Source organism: Lycorma delicatula, chromosome 1 (genome assembly GCF_047948215.1).
Source record: "Lycorma delicatula isolate Av1 chromosome 1, ASM4794821v1, whole genome shotgun sequence".
Taxonomy (NCBI): Eukaryota; Metazoa; Arthropoda; class Insecta; order Hemiptera; family Fulgoridae; genus Lycorma; species Lycorma delicatula.
In genome coordinates, this window is record NC_134455.1 from 212,948,295 (window position 1) to 212,966,253 (window position 17,959).

The 17,959-nt window shown below is 33.9% G+C and overlaps 1 protein-coding gene across 1 annotated transcript in view; it reads left to right on the forward strand.

The window, feature by feature from the left end:
• The window catches only part of LOC142328170 (uncharacterized), a 55,381-nt gene extending 41,875 nt beyond the window's left edge, over positions 1–13,506 (forward strand). The window contains exons 8-10 of the mRNA XM_075371724.1: positions 1,304–1,624; positions 6,893–7,027; positions 12,962–13,506. Of these exons, the coding sequence (XP_075227839.1) occupies positions 1,304–1,624; positions 6,893–7,027; positions 12,962–13,066 (561 nt within the window). The 3' untranslated portion in view covers positions 13,067–13,506. The remainder of the gene's footprint in view (positions 1–1,303; positions 1,625–6,892; positions 7,028–12,961) is intronic.
• The last annotated feature ends 4,453 nt before the right edge of the window (positions 13,507–17,959 follow it).

The window sequence follows — 17,959 nt, forward strand, 5'->3', positions numbered from 1 at the left end:
GCTTGCCTGAAATACTCAACACTGTGGCGACACGTACGTACATTACAGTTGACTACGAATATGCGTGTCCAGTTGCAGAATGATCCATCAGCTGAGATATTCTCACGACAGTTACTGGACATTGGAAACTGACAGCTGCCAGTCGATGAGACGTCTAGACGAATATCATTTCCCGATAATTTTTGTAATTTAGTAACATCGAAAGAAGAACTGATCGAAAAAGTATTTTCTGATATTCAAATTAATCATAGAAATCACGATTGGCTCAGTGAACGAGCTATCCTTTCCGCAAAGAATAAAGATGTCTATCAACTTAATAATGTTATTCAATCCAGCATTCAAAGTGAGGAAATCACAACATATAAGTCGATACACCGTTGTGAAAGCAGATGGAGTAGTTAATTATCCAACGGAATTTTTAAATTCACTTGATCTGCCAGGGATGCCACCACACATATTAAAATTGAAAATAGGTGTGCCAATTATCCTGTTGTGGAATATTAATCAGCCAGAACTCTGCAACGGCACGCGACTTGCAGTTAAGAAATTTATGAATAACGTAGTGGAAGCAAAGATTTTAACGGGGCCTTTCAAAGGTGAAGATGTCCTCATTCCTCGAATACCCATGATCCCGATCGATACACCATTTCAATTTAAAAGATTGCAATTCCCAATTCGATTGGCATTTGCAATCACAATCAATAAAGCTCAAGGTCAATCTTTAGAATTGTGTGGTTTAGATTTAATGCAGATTGCTTCTCATATGGACAACTTTATGTGCATGTTCCCGAGTCGGCAAACCAGATAGCCTTTATATCTACGCAGACAGTGGAAAAACAAAAAATATTGTATATCCACAAGTATTGCAAAATTAAACTTCTATGAAACGTATGCTTTGTTTTGTTTCTCATTATTCATCCATGCAACCACAATATCCCACAGCGAAGCGTGGCGGGTACAGCCCCAATTTCAAGTGTTGAAATTGTAAACACAATTTCAAGTTTACTGCATGAAATTGTGTTGGGGAAGCTTGGTTATCACAAGTTTTGTCCAAGTTGGGTGCCAAAAATCTAAGGTGGCAAATTTCTATAGAGAAGGAATGAAAAGCTTGTGCATTAATTTAAATGGCGACTATGTAGAAAAATAGTTTAAGATTGTCCCTTTCAATTGTATACAATAAAATTTATATATTTTTATTTGGTTGGTTTTTCATTTCAAAATGTAAGTTACTTTTTGGACAGCCCTTGTATTTGTTGTAGCATGTATAGTTAATTTTTCGTATTAAATATAGATGTTCTTTTAGAGTGAAGTGGAGTGGTCTGGAAAGAGTGAGGAGGAAGTTAGATTGGATTTGAATAGACTTAACAAAGTTCAACCAAATTCTACGTGTAGTTCTACCCGTGATGCAGCACCATTTGTAAGAAATGATGGTCAAAGTACATATAGATATGTAAAACCAGTTTCAGGAAGTGGAAATAATTTGGATGCACATGAACAGCAACAACAGCAACAACAACAACAACAACAACAACAACAACAACAACAACATCAACAACAACAACAACAACAACATCAACAACAGCAGCAGCAGCAGCAACATGATCTTAAAAAATATATCCAGATGGTAATTATAACTTTATTAAATATGAGGATTGCATGGAAGTCGTTTGTTTTGTAATAAGAAAATAACAAATAAAGAATTTTTAGTAAAACCTTTTTTTTATGTAGCAAGTTTTTGTACATCCTTGTTATACCTACTTAATGCTAGCATATAACAGAAATACAGTGGACCACTTACTTCATTTCTTTTGTTACTTGTGAAGTGTATACCTCTTAGTTCTTCAGTTTTCTGAAAAGATGGAAATTGCTAAAGATAATGTCTAGTCTACCAGATGAATATTCAAAACTTTCCGTTGACATATTTAAGGAGTCATATTTTTTATCCAGTGATGTAGGGGGGATGTCATTGAGATGGGTTGTAGTCAGTTAGTAACCTCCTCCTGTGAATCTGATTTGTATGTTGCAGTTTATTAGCATTTCACACTACACATCAGCATTTATTGGTGTTTTTTTTTCACTATAAACTCAATCAGGAATTGATTTTCTTAGTGCCATAAGACTGTCATTAAACTTTCTTCATTGAAAGTCTCTTAAAATTCTTGGTTTTGAATGGTAAACAGAGTTGTTCTATTAACTAGCATTTGCTTTCTGATACAGCACAGGAAATAATTCATCTCCTTTTCTTTCATATTGAAATAAAAATGACAGATTTTGACATGTGCTGCACAGCTTAGCTTTGTCTTGATTGGTAAGCATGCATGGAATTCATCTGCCCAATTTTTTTCTACCCAAGAGTAACCAGTATTGATTTTGTGGATTAGCTTGTGAGAAATATGTAGAAGTCTTTCATTGATGTCAATTGTGACGTCAAACCTTCATGATGAATTTATTGACATATTATAGTAAATCATCTGCATTGACTAATTGGTAACAGCTAGATACCCAATTTGGTGATCATCACAAACATCCCTCCTTGCATTACAATTTTGACAACATTTTTGCACTCTTGATGATCATCTAAAACAACACTAAAAATTTTATAAGCTGTGGATGAATTTCAGTTGGATACATATTCCACATTAAAATATGAAGTAATTGACCATACATCAAGGAATTGTGGTTTCTGTAAAAAAAAAACTATCATTAGCATGTCATAACATCTTTAACTCTTTGGATTAGTCTAAATTTTGTTGGATTATACTCTCAAATTTTATAATAAAAGTATATTGTTTGTCTCATTGAATTATTGTAGAATTATTGTGTGAATTATTGTAGATAATTCTTAGTAAATGTGAATTATAATATGAGGTGTGATTGGAAAGTTTTAAGACTGGGCTTGTAATTTCAAAATGGCTGTTTTACATACTATTGTGATGGATCTTCTTCAAAATAGTTGTCCCTTCTGACCGAACACACCAACTCCATGGTGTTTCTACTTTTGGAAGCGTTCTTGGTAATTTTCTTTCTTAAGTGTGTAAAGCACCTCCTCTGTATTTGCCTGGATGTCTTCAGTTGAGTCAAATTGGTTCCCTCTCGACAAAAATTTCATATTAGGAAATAGGTAAAAGTTGGTAGGGGATAGGAGGATTGTGAAAGTACAGGCATTAGGCCAAAAATTTCATAACCGAGAACGCACGATTAGCCAGTGTATTGTTGTGGTGGAAGACACAATTCTTATCTCCCCAAAGTGCAGAAATTTTCTTGTGCACATTTTCATGCTAATGTTGAAGAACACTTTTATAGTACGGGCATATAGTATTTCCTGTCTACACCTAGGAGCAAATTTGTGATGCACGAGACTCGTAGAATTGAAAGAAACAAACATTGTCTTCTCATTTTACTGACTTGTTCACGCTTCTTTTGATCATGGCAAACTTATATCCTTTCACTGCGATGATTGTGCCTTTGTTTCTGGGTCATACTCGTAAACTCAATCATTCATCGCCTATTATTAACAATGTCCATAACCCTATATAACAAATCAGGGTCAGTTTCACCCAGATTAAACAGTTCTTGGGACACTTCAAATCTGCTTGTCTGATAACAATTACAGAATAAATTTCACAGACACGACAAATTTTCAAATCTTCAGTTAAAATTGACTGAATCACATAAAAACTTAAATTTATCTCTTCAAGCATCATCCCTAAATGTAAGTCTATAGTCAAAGTGCACTAAATTGCGAACTTTAGGAATGTTTTTGTTGGTTTTTGAAGTGACTGTCTTCGACTGATTCATGACCATTTTTGAATCTGTTGAACCAGATGAAAACATTTGACCAGCTCAAATGTTATCCCTGAAAACTGTTTTTAAGAGTTCATAAGTCTTCAATCTCGATTTCCTGATTTTCAAACAAACTTGTTCTGTTTTTTTATTCATATTGTGATATCAATAATTTGCTGAGAACCAGAAAACATGTCTTTTCACCAAGATGCCACTCTCTACTGAAAAAAGATATTGCAGTGTTTTTTTTCAAGACATTTCAAGAGCAAAACAAGCTTCCTCTTCCACACCTGTGAGCAACGTAGCTCTCCTGTTGATCAGTGGTGGCTGGTGGCAGCACCTGTCATAAAATTTTCCAGTAACACCTGTATCAATGTTGATGGAATTACATTTTAATGTAAAATAACAATTAAAATTAAAGTTTGAATTTTTTGTATAAGTCAATTATGTTTTATTATGAGGGTCATTCAGTAATTATCCAGACAAACATTTTTAGTGAAGGAAATGCTTAATGCAGGCAATTAATTTTGCAAAGAGTGTTAGTCAGCTGTTCAGTTAATATTTATATAACATAACCTGTCAAATCTTAGTTACGATGGTGTCTGGTTGAAGAAAGTACTTTTGAAGAACAGCATTCTGTGATCTGATTTTTACTTTCGGAAAGTGCGCAGTTGTCAAAAATATTCTCTTGGATGAACAAACAGTACGGCAGTAGTTGCATGAGCTGTGCGAGTTTTATGCGTGGGTGAAAAATTTTAAGTGGCCACTTTTAAACCAATGGGCACTGTTCCAGGCATCCGGTAACAGTATTGACCTCAAGGTTAGATTCTTGTATTGATTCACTTATCAAAGAAGACTAATGACTTAAGTTGAAAAATCTCGAGTAAGTGTTGGCACAACTCATTCCATCATTCAAAACAAACTGAACTACCATAAAACTTGGGCAAGGTGAGTTCCTAGAGAGCTTACCATTCATCACAAAGCCGAGAGATTTTGCATTTGCTCTAAACTCAAAAATCATTTCAATAACGAAGGTGATATATTTTTGGACAGGATTTTAAGCTGTGATAAAACTTTGATACAACATTTTGAGCCAGAGTCCAAGCATCAAAACATGCAGTGGAAACCCTCTGAATCACTTGTCTAAGGTAAGGTCACGTTAACCATCTTTTGGAGTGCTCATTATCCGATTTTCTGTGATTATTTGGAGGAGCAACCAATCATAGCTGAGTACTCAGCCATGATTTAGAACCAAGTCAGGCCCGCATTGAAGAAGAAATATGCGGGATGGTAGAGGAAAGTCATGCTTCTTTTTCGAGACAACGCTCAACCTCATATGGCACAACTGACACTGGACACTTGGCAAAGTGGTTGGGAGCTCCTAGCTCATCCTCCTTACAGCCCTCACCTTGCCCCTTTGGATTTTTATCTGTTTGGTCTGATGAAAGAAGCTTTACATGGCATCAAGTTCAACGACAATGAAGAGGTAAGGAAAAAAGTACAAAACTGGCTTCGAGATCAAGGTAAAATATTCTTCCTGAGGGGATAAGAAGACTCGTAAAAATATGGGACAAGTGCAGAGAAGTTGGTGGGGATTACTTGAAAACTAGACAAAAAGTTTGTATTTATTTAATAAACCATTTTTGCTGTACAACTATTTGTATGTTTAATCATTATTGGAATGACCCGTGTACTTTCTCAGGCTGTTTGCCAATGTAATTTCTTAATATTTTGATTTCAGCTTCATATAAGTATTTTAATTTGTCAATTAAATTGTATATTTAAATTATCTGTGTTATAAAATTATTTTGAGACAAATAGGACTCTTAAATAATTATTTGTAGTGGTAGATTTTCAAAATTGTTTTTTTGTATTTGGTTTTCATTTAAAAATTTCATTTAGTTTTTTTTTTTTTTTAATTTTAACATGTTTATTTTCTCAGAATTAATTTTCTCTTGAAGTTTTAATTTGTTTTTAGCATTTTTACAAAGTAAATAGACATTGAACGTAAAAAATCATTCTTTTAAATTTAAACTTTTTCAGTTTTTCATTTAAGATTATATAAATTCTACTAATTTTGCTTAATAGTATGTGTCTGTAGATTTTTAGTGCAGCATTATTTGACCACAGCAGAAATCTTGGAAAAATCTTTAGCTAGCCTTAATTGAAAAACAAAACTTTTTTACACCTATAATTTTATGAACTTTTTTCATTGTTTTTAATAAGAGGAATATGTGCCTATAAAGTAGGACAGAAATTTTATGATTAAATTAACACATACTGAGGTTTAATGTTTCTTAATGACAAAGCTAATGATTGTGTACTGCAGCAGTATAAGGACTAAATTATTGGATTGAGTCAACCAGTAAACCTGAGTGATCCAACGCAACAATTAGTTGAGGCATGGTCCATTGTTAGAAAATACTGTGTTTGATAAAATTACCTCAAATTATTCTTGCCACTTAAATTAAAATAATTCTAATTGTACTGACAAAATTAAACTTCATATATGCAGAATAAAAATTGATACATTAATACTCTAAAAAAAATGAAACTACAAAACTTTATGGATACAAATTATAGGATTTGTTTTTAACATGTTTTGACAAAAGTAAACTGGTCAGTGCATGTGCTGTATATACTGTAAAATTGTGCCATGAACATTATCTGTTTCTTGACAAGTATCTTCTGAAACATATAATTTTAATAAATGCTTCAGCAGAGTTACTTGTTAGAAAAATTTATTGTAGTTTTTTTTATTTCTAATTTGCTGTGGATACCATAAATCAAAATGTTTATTGAATAGCTTGTCTCCTCCTGAAAGGTTGTTGGATTGATGCTTTTGTAAAAAAATGTGGATAGTTAATGGAATTTATAGCATCTGTTTCTGCACTAATGAAATTATGTAATTTTCCATCTGAAATTTTATTGCCTGTTGTAAAGAGAATTCAAACTATAATAATTGTTTGTCAGAGAAGATTTAGATTTTTTCTCAAGTATTGTGACCACAACATATAATAATTTTTATTTAAAGTTTCCTGTTTTAAGTCATAATTTGAAAAAGTATTTCCTTGAAACATTTTTAATGCTTTTTTATTATTGTTTTCAGCTGTTGGATAGAACTCCAGGTCGTCCTGTACCTGGAACTGTAAATAACATATTAGGATCATATGACTCTGATGACATACACCCTACTGATGGCGGCAATGTTACGAATGATTCACTGTTGTATGACAGTTTTATGGTAAATAGAAGTTTATGTTCTTTTATGAATTATCTGTTTATATTATTTTATCCAATGTACTGTTACTGATATAAAATTACTTTGGTGTGAGCCTTGTACCTACTGAAGCACATGCTTTTGTACTATGATGTCTGCAGGGATGACTGACTATTATGGCCAGGATTACTTCAGGACTCATTGTTATGTAAGGTGTTTTTAGCAAATGTGACAGATATTAGGTTCATGTGATTTCTTCTTAAATTGCCTGGTTTGTATAATGTTGAGTGTACTGTGCTTTTCTTATTTTAGATCCAGTAAAATTTGGTTGTAGGGTTTTTCATCTGTATCTAAAAAACTACAATCAGAAAGAATATTGCATGTATGAAATGTAAAACATTAGGTGGGTTTGACTTCATAACGTAAAATTTTTATTCTATTATTAGAGGTTAGGTACAGTAAGTTTGATGAGTGTTTTTGTTCAGGTTGGAAGGGAAATTTTAGATCCAGTGGAGGAACAGCTATTGCGGTGCAAGGGGGAGGAAACATGCATATGCATTTACCTGAATGTGTGCATGCATGTGACTTAATGGAAATAGCAGAAGCCTACTTGTGCCTTCTTATTTTTCTATGATCATTTCTAAATTTGATATTATAAATTTATTTTATATTTAAAAATCTTTTGCTGTGTTTTTTGTTTTATTTTATTGTTCATTTTTTTTTTTTTTAATTTGTATTTACTTGTATTTGTTTAATCTTTTTTTATTTATTCAAAATAATATTGATTTCATACAAAATATTTAGCTTACACTTATATTTGGTTGTTTATAATGACAAGTGTAAAGGTAAAACAATTTATAAGTTAAATGTACATGTTATTAAAATGCTCAGTCCCATCAATTTCATCAGATTCCTTAATTTCACTCGTAAATAATTCAGATTCTTCATCACTACTGCCACCATCATTCAAAGTTATTGTATTTTCAGATTGTACTTCCATAACCCTGTCCAGCTTATAATACTCATTTTCTGTCTTAACACATGATCACAATACTTTTCAAAAATTCTATAACCGGTTGTCTTAAGTTTCTGTCCAGCTGTTTCTAAAGTTCAAATCCTAGTAAAGGCTGTTTACTTTTATATGAATTTGAATACTAGTACGTTGATACCAGTGTTCTTTGGTGATTCTATTTTTCCTAACCCAAACCTCCCAAGATTGCCACCACCACAGTTTGCACACTCAGTTTTGATAAGGGGGCCTTTCAGCCTCCAACTTCCCAGATGGCCATGCTGATCCTGGCTGTTCCGTTCCCAGCAGCACCACCACCTGATCTGCTGGGTCTAGGTTCTTTCCATTTGCCTGCCTCAAATGGGATGCCCCGAAGAAGCTCCCCCACCAGATGTTGGTCTTTACTTCACCCCCTACCTCCCCAGGAGTCTCCGTTAACATATCACAAGTGGGACACCTTAGCATCCTGCCCCTCCTGAGCGGGACTATCCACCCGACCCTACTAACATTTAGCGTGAGCATTACCCCTCTTCCTCCTCTGAGGCCTTCTTTTTCATGATTCTACTTATCATTCCAGCTATCTTCTTCCATTTGCCCTCTTCATGGAGCATAGCCTCAATAATCTCCCAATCAGAATTACTACTCTGATTCTGCAAAGCACCTCACGTCGCTCCACCCATTTCGGGCAGTGGAAAATAGAATGCTCTACTGTCTACCCACACATTAGACATACCTTAACTCTCCTCCTCTTCCTCTAATAAAGGTAGCTGTTAAAACAGCCATATTCCGTTAAAAACTGGATGAGCTGAAACAAGAGCCCCCGTATTCCCTTCAAAGCCTTGGTTTTATGGAAGAGATCACCCACCATGTCCACCGCCCAACCTCAGCTCTGTTTCACCTATTTTGCCAGTTAATCTCCAGTTCTTCCCTGGCACTCCTTTTAATCCTTCCCATAGCTCTCTCAGTTCTTTCCGCTACCAGTATTTCTAAAGAGGGGAGCAATGACACTACCTGAACTGCCTTCGTTGAGACTGTCTGATACACATACGCCACCCTTGCCAACTGCTTCTGTAGCCTCTCTAACTTATTTACTGCCTTCTTCTTATCAAGGGCCCACTACCAGACCATAACTGCATAAAGGCTGACTGACTGAACCACCAATGCTGACATCCTGTAACAACCTGTTCTTGGGTTTCAATTAACCACACATCTCAAGAACGGTTGACCTGAGACTGTACAATATTACACTTCATTTACATTCATACATATCATCCTCATTCATCCTCTGAAGTAATACCTTACGATAGTTCCGGAGGCTAAACAGTAAAAGAAAAAAAGCTATTTCTTTAAATTTATTGTTGTCATCCAATTACATTGTGTGAAGCATTATCATTTTTTAATTTTTACCCAAATTAATTCCATGGGGTTGACTTTTTCATTGATCTCTTAAACATCTGATAAGCTACAGTGACTATAACCTTCATGAATTGTTGTTCTGCTCATTCTTATGCGTTAACAGTATCATTTTATAGTGGGGAATCACAATTTAAAAAAAAAACGAACTCAAATGTATCCCATCTTGTTATGTCATAAACTCTAATAAGGTATAAATTTATTTATAAATGTTTAATTTTATTCTCACTTGAACTTTTTTTCTTCTTACTAAAACCCTATCTTAAAAAAGTTAGTTGAACTGATGAAATCCTTCTTCATTTTGTGTATTCAGTTTATTTGATAATAGAACTTATTTTTATATTCCAAGTCAAAATGTAAGTGACAGTGTCCTGTTGTTTAACTATCAATATAGAAAAAGTTAATCTTTAAAAATTTAATAGAGTTTATACAGATAAGGTATGATAGGTTTATACATTTATTGGTATGATATAATAAATTGTTTTTGTACGATATTGTTGTTACATTTATCTTAGCTTTCACAGCTATATCTCTTATTAAGCTGCCTATTTGGTGTTTTATTTAATAGAAGATAAATAAGTAATTTATGTAAAAGTCCTCACTAATTTTTTATTAGTTGAAGATGAAGAATTTTAATTCTCATAGGACTAACCAAATAAAATCACATAACTATTTTTTTAACCAATAACACTGATAGACAAAAAAAAATTAATGTTTCTCTAAGTGTGATTCCATTTTTTGAATTGCTTTTTTGCATACATTACAGATATGTAAATATAATTTTTTTATCATCCTTAGTTTGAAATAAATTATGCTTCAAAAAAATTAAGGGAAATATAGTTAAAATGTGTAAAATTTATAATTTTGCATGGCCATACCTGTGTTAGAATGATTTCACTGAATAAATAGCCTCAGGCACATCCCAAATTAATGTCCAACAGTAATCAGCTAGCATGTTAGTATTCCATTTCCCTTTATAGCGGGTTTCCATCACCAAAATGTCTTTAAGTGGAAACAGTAACTGTATTCGTCACTTACATCTCTAAGGTTGTCCAGTAAAAATGCAGATGTGAGCAGAGGAAATGTATTTTCAAAGATATATTACATCCCATTGCTCTGTATGAAATAAGAAGTTGATTAACAATATCATGATAATTGTCAGATTTTTGTTTGCTGAGAAAATTTTTGTAAACATCTGTAAATGAAGCCCAAGCTGCACTTTCTACATTATTTAACATTGGGTTACATCATTCTTGACCAACTCTCTTATTTGAGGACCAATAAACATTCCTTCTTCAATTTTTCCTTCACTTACATTTGGAAATTTCTACCTGATATACAAAAATCCAGGACTATCCTTCTTCATTGCTTTTACAAAATGTTTTATTAGTTCTAGCTTGGTATGGTGAGGGGGTAAAAATATTTTTTTGGGTTCAACTAAGGGGTCATGAATAATATTTTTCCCATTTGCAAGAGTTGTCTCTTTCTTCCACTCTTCGGTAACATAATATTTATTCCTAGCTCGGCTGTCCCATTCGCAAAGATAACACATGTACTTACTTTAGCCTAACTGAATGCATAACAAAATAGCTATAACTTTCAAATCACCACATATGTTCCAGCTATGTTTTTTATAATTTATTTTTTAAAGAATGTCTTTCATCACATATGTCTCTTTCAAATTAATACCATAAGCGATTGGTATCGAAGGATATTTGTTACCGTTGTGTAGTAGAACTATACTTGGACAAATCTATGAAAAGCCACCAGTCCTCAGGTTTATGAACTTGTTCTAAGTGCAATATAAGCTCATCAATATTTGTGCAATAAACCAAATAATTTTCATCAATAAAGTACTGAGAAAGTTCTTCTTGTCTGCTTTGAGAGCCCAAAATTTTTGTATTTTTTTTAAGTAAATTCCAACCTTGCTGTCTTGATCCTAACAGTTCAGCTTGATTTTTTGATAATTTAAATCCCTAACCAAGTAATTTAATTCACTTTGTGATATAAGATGTGGCTTATTGGAAGATAATTCAAAATCAGAATCATTGTTGTCTTCACTACTGCCTGATTCTTCATCGCTGCTTTTGAAACATGCATTCACTGGTGGTTCAGGAACTGAAACAATTTCACTGTAACAGGCCTGATTGCAGATTGTAATGAAGGATATTTTACAGTATGTTTAGATTTTTTAGAAATTCCAGACACACTTGTTGAGCAAAAGTATTAATTGGTTACATGATCCTCTGGTTCACGCCAAACTATAGGTACACCAAAAGACAAAACCTTCCGTATACCTTTTAGTCATCCTCATAAATATACAGAAAAATTAGTGCATACTATATCCTGATCACCAATTACATTGTGTGTATTGTGGACTACTAGTATATGCTACAAGAATTAACATTTTTTTCTTTTCAGCTATCAAAAGTTAATTAATAGCTTTATAAGACTTTATGAAAAAGAAGTATTTAGAATACATTCTGAAAAGTTTATTAGATTCAAATTGCACCAGTTATATTTCATATTGTTAAAGTGAGTTGTGATTTTCAGAGCATTGGCTCTGAAATTAGCATGGTTTTGATTTTTGGTTTACTCATTTTTGCTTTTTTGGGATGTGGTGAGTTTGAAGTGTACCACTCCTTTCTCTGGCATTTTGTTTCTGGGTCGTACTAAAATATACAAGATTCATCACCAGTAATAACACTTTTAAAAAAATCAGGATCAGTTTCAATTTGCCCTGGAAGATCGTGACACACTTCCACCTTGTTTTTCTGTTCAACAGTGAGGTATTTTGGGACGAATTTTGCACAAACTTTTTTCATGTCCAATTCATTTGTCAAAATTTGATTGCACTGCTGTGTGGTTCAAATTCAATTGTTTTGCAATCATTCTGACAGTTAATCACCGGTCGTATCAAGTCTCCAATTTGCTCAACATTGTCGTCACTTTTTGATGTTAACGGTCTTACAAAGCGTGGATCACCTGCAACTGATTCCCGGTCATTTGAAAATGCTTTAAACCACCTAAAAACTTGGACTCATGACAGACATCATCTCCATACACCCTTTTCAATTTTGAAAAAGTTTCACTAGCATTCTCACTGAGTTTAACACAAAACTTGATTGCACAATGTTGCTCATAATTGTTGCTCATGTCAATGTCATTGTTGTCAATGTTGCTCATTAGTATCACTCATTTTTGTAACGCACAACAAAAACTCGTCACTATAAGTTAATTTACGTTTCACGTGTCAACAACAGACTAAAATATTAATGGCTAATATAAATTAGCTATTCATATAACCATATATTTACTAGTAAGTTTACAGTGTTGCCACTTTGGCTGCCAAGAAAACTTAGCCTCATTACTTTATTTGCAGACCTCATATGATAAAGGGCAACATAGTATCAAATGTAGTAAACAAAAACTACGCTAATTTGTGTATAAGGTTCTTGTATTCTCTTAGTTTTTATTTTTTATTAGTATTGTTATTTATGATTTCTAAAACTTATAAAATTTTTTTTTTTGTTTAGGCTACAAAAGAAAAGGAAAAATCATCTAATAGACAAAATGGTGGAAGGCAACAGCAGCAGTCTATAAATAGGTTTCTAAGACAGCAACACCAACCATGGAAATAATAGATAAATAATTATTATTTTAATATAATTGGTAGACATCATACTATATTCTGTTATTTTATTCAGGACTCAATGTGCCTTCAGCTAATTACTTTAAATATGTCAGTTAATTAATGCACTGTGCAACAGTTAATTGAACATTCACAACATTATCCTTTGTGATAATGACTTTTAAAATATGATGATTTTTATACACAGATTTTATAATAAAAGGTTATGTATTTATTGAAAGAGCATTCTAAATATAATATATATGTACATTTTATTTATAATCTTCATTAAAGATATTTTATTCTTTTATATTAACTAGTCAATTAAGCCGGACAGATGATTCCCATGTTGTTTAACATTCCGGATTTTATTTATTCTCTTTTATTCTGTATTAAATACATTTTGTATTATATAAAAAGTGTAAATTAAACAGGAAAAGTTGTGTTTTATCAATGAAACTTTTTATTTATTTATTAATGTTTTTTTTTCTATATTGATTAAAAAATTGGAATAATACATAACCGTATTTATTTTTATTAGCAGTTGTTATTAAATGACCTAAATGTCCCTGAAAGATGTTAAATCCTTTGAGTTGGGGGAAAGCAGGATGATAAGGAGGACAAGATTGTGATTACTAAAAAAATACAGAATGTACAGAAAAAAATATTGAGGTTTTAAAGCTATTTAATATCTCTTAACTTTGATTTACAGTAATGATTCACAAATAAAATGAAACTGTAACTGTTACAGTTTTTCTCTACAAGTGTTCAATGTGAGTACGCTTTCGTCACATGGCACACATTCAGCTGAGAGAAGAGTTCATCCCATACTTTAAACATCATGTCTGAAATAATGGAAGTGACAGCTGGTTCAATCCTGTGCCTCAAATAGGGTAGCTTAATAGAGTGGAGGCACATACACAAGATCCTTTATAAAATTCAAAAGGAAAGAATCACATGGGGGTCAGATTAGATGACCTTGGAGGCCACCACCTCTGTCATAGAGTCTATCCTCATCGATCCAGCAATTTGGGAAAATGTTATTCAACTAATCCAGTATAGGTAGGGTTATGCCAGTAAGGAGGTGCATCATCTTGCTAAGTAAAATTCTGTACCATCTTGCAGTAGAGGAAAAGTGATGTATGCAGCATATTCAAATAATTGAATCTTGTTACACTTACCTCAGTGTAAAAGAATGACCTTATAAACTTGCCATAAGGATATTGCATAGAAAACATTTAATTTTGGGGAATTCCTGTCACATTGTAAGGGTTCATGGGATTTTCTGGCCCTCAGATATGAACATAATGTGTTACTTTTCTATTAAGGTAAGATGTTGACTTGGCACTATCAAAAAAGAATGAAATGCTATAAAGATGAAATGTTAATATGATAAAGAAAGTTGTCATCTTCATGATGCTACATAGCAGTACAGTACAGTACAGCTGTCTGTAGATTTCAAAGTCTGTAACAACTGTAAATAGTCTGGATGCCTACGTAAGTTTTTCTTTAAAATATTCCACACTGTTATCTCTGACATTGCTAGATAGCAGCCGACTTTCCTATTTTAGGACTACACAGGAAAGACTGATTTAACATTTTCTTCAGACACCCTTGGTTGTCCAATAATCTTCCCTTTACACAGACATCCGGCTGATTAAAACTAATTATGCCATCTGTGAATATTATTATCACTTGAAGGATCACAATTAAATTTTCTATGGAATGTATGTTGAACTGTAACTAAGATTCGCATTTAGCGAACTGCAAAACGCAGAAGGCTTTCTATTCAAGAGTCATCATTTTTGCTAATGGCATTGTGAAGCGAAAAGATATGGTATCAATTTACAAACATGAGTGTAACTAAAACTCTCCTTTTTAGCTCTTTGATTCTAGCCCTAAATCAGCGCTGTACTCCCTATCCAAGAAGTATAACAAATTAAAATTCTGATATTATTTTTTGTATATGTAGTTTAATTTGTTCCTGTAAAGAGGTTTCTTTAGATAAAAACAAAATGTTAGTAATTTTTTTAGTCTATTCATATATATAGTATGTTGTTTTAATTCATGTGTTTTTTGTTTTTATTTTAAGTAGCCTCATTTGAAAAGTCATTAAGTAATAATACCATCTGCATGTAGTGAAATTGTAGATGTTTGGTGGTCTACTTGAACCAGTTCATTAAATGTGGCATTGGCAGTCAGTGTTCACTTCACTGTCTTCTTTCTCTTTCCTTTCAGCTCAGTTTACTGTTACATTTGATTCCAAAATACATTTTTTTTTTCTTTTTAATGGTTAATTGTAATTTAAGGTTAACATGTAGTATTTTGGTGTTTTAATAAGATTATTGTACTGTATTTCCATGTTAATAGTGCATCATCTTAATTCTATACAATGCTAAATTCCTGTCTTCTAACAGCTTTTGTTGTTTGAAATCATTGTATGCCTTTGTCAAGGTGATATCATTTGCAAATATACTTCTATTTATCCCTTTAAGCTGTTTTGGTAGTTTTGGTGTTTGGTGGTTTGGTAGTGATGTGTACATTATGTTATACTAGATAGCTCCTTGCGGAAGTGAAATTTTTGTTTGTTTATAATCTGACTTTTTGTTACCATATCTCCTCAGAAGAATCTCAAACCAAGCTGCTGTTATTGACTTGAGTGCTACTGCATATCTGTTTTAAGGTTTTGACAAGTTTATGAGCTACACATTGTTAATATTTTATTGTGCTGAGGAAGAGTTCCAATAATGTTTTAACTTTCACTTTCATTTGTGTAAGTTTTTGCAAAAGTTTGTGCCTGTACACAATGTGATTGGCTGTTTGAAGACAGAAGTAAATGGCAGATAGATATACTTCTTTTTTTTTTATTAAAGCCTTCTTTAATGCTTGTTATGCTCATCTTTAAATATGACTAGTAATGCTTCTGTTTTTTCTGCAAGATTTGTTCAGATGGTTTGCAGGTATATAATTTAATTACCATTTCAACCTTTTGTCCTTGTTTTTCTTGTCTGGATGGATGTGTTGAGAATTCTATGAGATGGAGCTGCAGTGTGGGAGGGTGTAGGCATTGACCTCACTCCCAAAAGCGGACCAGAGCAGTGAGAGATGGGTATGTTTTCACTAGAATTTTATCAAATTTATGAAATTTTTCTTGATTTTTAGTAAATTAAGAAGAATTTGTGTAGGTTGAATTGTAGGACAAAATTGTCGTTTTTACTAACAACACTTGTTTTGTAGGTATGAGAATAGTATTTTTGGTGTTTAAAAGATTCAATCAAATAATGATTTGAGTGCATAGTCTTAATTGAAGTTAGATGTGGGAATAGCTTTTATGTGAAACCCGTGTTGCTAGTGGAAGGTATGGGGATTGTGCCTAATTTGATAGTTGAGGGTTGTAAGTTAGTAGGTAATCAAGGTTGGAAAAAGCCATACGAAGGCAATAGCAAGTTGTGTAAATACTGATGGAAATGTCTCCCAATGCGTTTGCATTGGTGGCATCCTGACAGAGGCCAACAAACTGATGACTGATATGTTGTGAGGTTTAGAGGGTCTAAATGACAACCACCGGTAAAGCTCATCAGGGTTAGGAACAGAGGGTGTGTTGTGGTGACCAGGAGCATTACAAGTCAGGTGTCTTCCTCTGGGGGGGAGGGGGTCAAGATGTCTTACTAACAAAAAGTTGGAACTATAGTAATTGTTATATTTTTCCAACAGTTTTTTAGGTGTCTTGTTACTATTATTTTTTACTGATATTATATTATTATTCTTTAAAGTGTTGATGATTGTTGAAGTGTTTAAAGTGTATGAGCTAGATCACTGCCTCTTCTGCAGTCTATTGTACTAAGGAAGGAGTTCCATGCTTCCTCTTTTGCTATTCCAACCCCATAGGGGTAAGACAACCACCTTGTGATATTACCGGTTGTCACACCACCCCCTCCATTCCAAACCCTGAGGGGCTTTACCGTAGGTCATCTTTAATCCCTCTAACTGATTACATCTCCCAGTCATCAGCCAGGCCTCGGTTGGGACGCCAGCAATGTAAATGCCTCGGCAGACATTTGCATCAGAAGGCGAAATTTGTATCAAATTTCGCCTTCACGTAGACCTCAAATGAACATATTCTCATCCAACCTAACATGATTTCCTCCAACTAACTAAGCAAAACTGTGGAAGCATGAACCCCCCACTGTTCATGACTGAATCCCTCAGAAAACGAACAAGTTTAAAGTTAAATCAGTGCTACACTCTTACCAATCAAAATTGTGTTGTACGCAACATAGAAATTCAGATCTACACCCAAATTAGTCAACCATTTTAAGCCACCTAACAAGGGGAATGCAACTTCATTTTGGTCCACACAGAAGCCAGTGACAAACTCCGCACCCCCACCTGATCCCATCATGGTGCCTTACGTGGCATTACCAAATCACGATCAGGACCGCCACTGGCGGAGGGAAACCACACCTCTGGTCGCACAGGTACCATACCCCAGCAGCACAGCCACCCCCACCAGCAGGAGCTCCAAATCGAATCACAAACAGTACCAATATAATCATGGCAAGATGCCAATTCACCTACCTCCAACCAATCCAATGCCTAAGTCGGAACCCTAACCATCCGGGATCCTACCACAATTGAGTACCTCGATTAAACTCCCTCTACAGACCTATACACCGCAAGTGCGCGAAGAAAATCAGCCACTATAGACCATTCCTCGCAGGTCATCCAGTTGATATGGAGATCCAGAAAGGAATGTATTCTCTTAAGTTCCCTAACAGCTTGCGAACATTCGACCTCGTATCGGGGACATGTAGAGGACGTGTTCCACTGTATCATCAGTCCCACAATCCAGGCATTGACTCGAATCCACCAAACAAAACCTAGCCAAACTCGGAGGAGACCC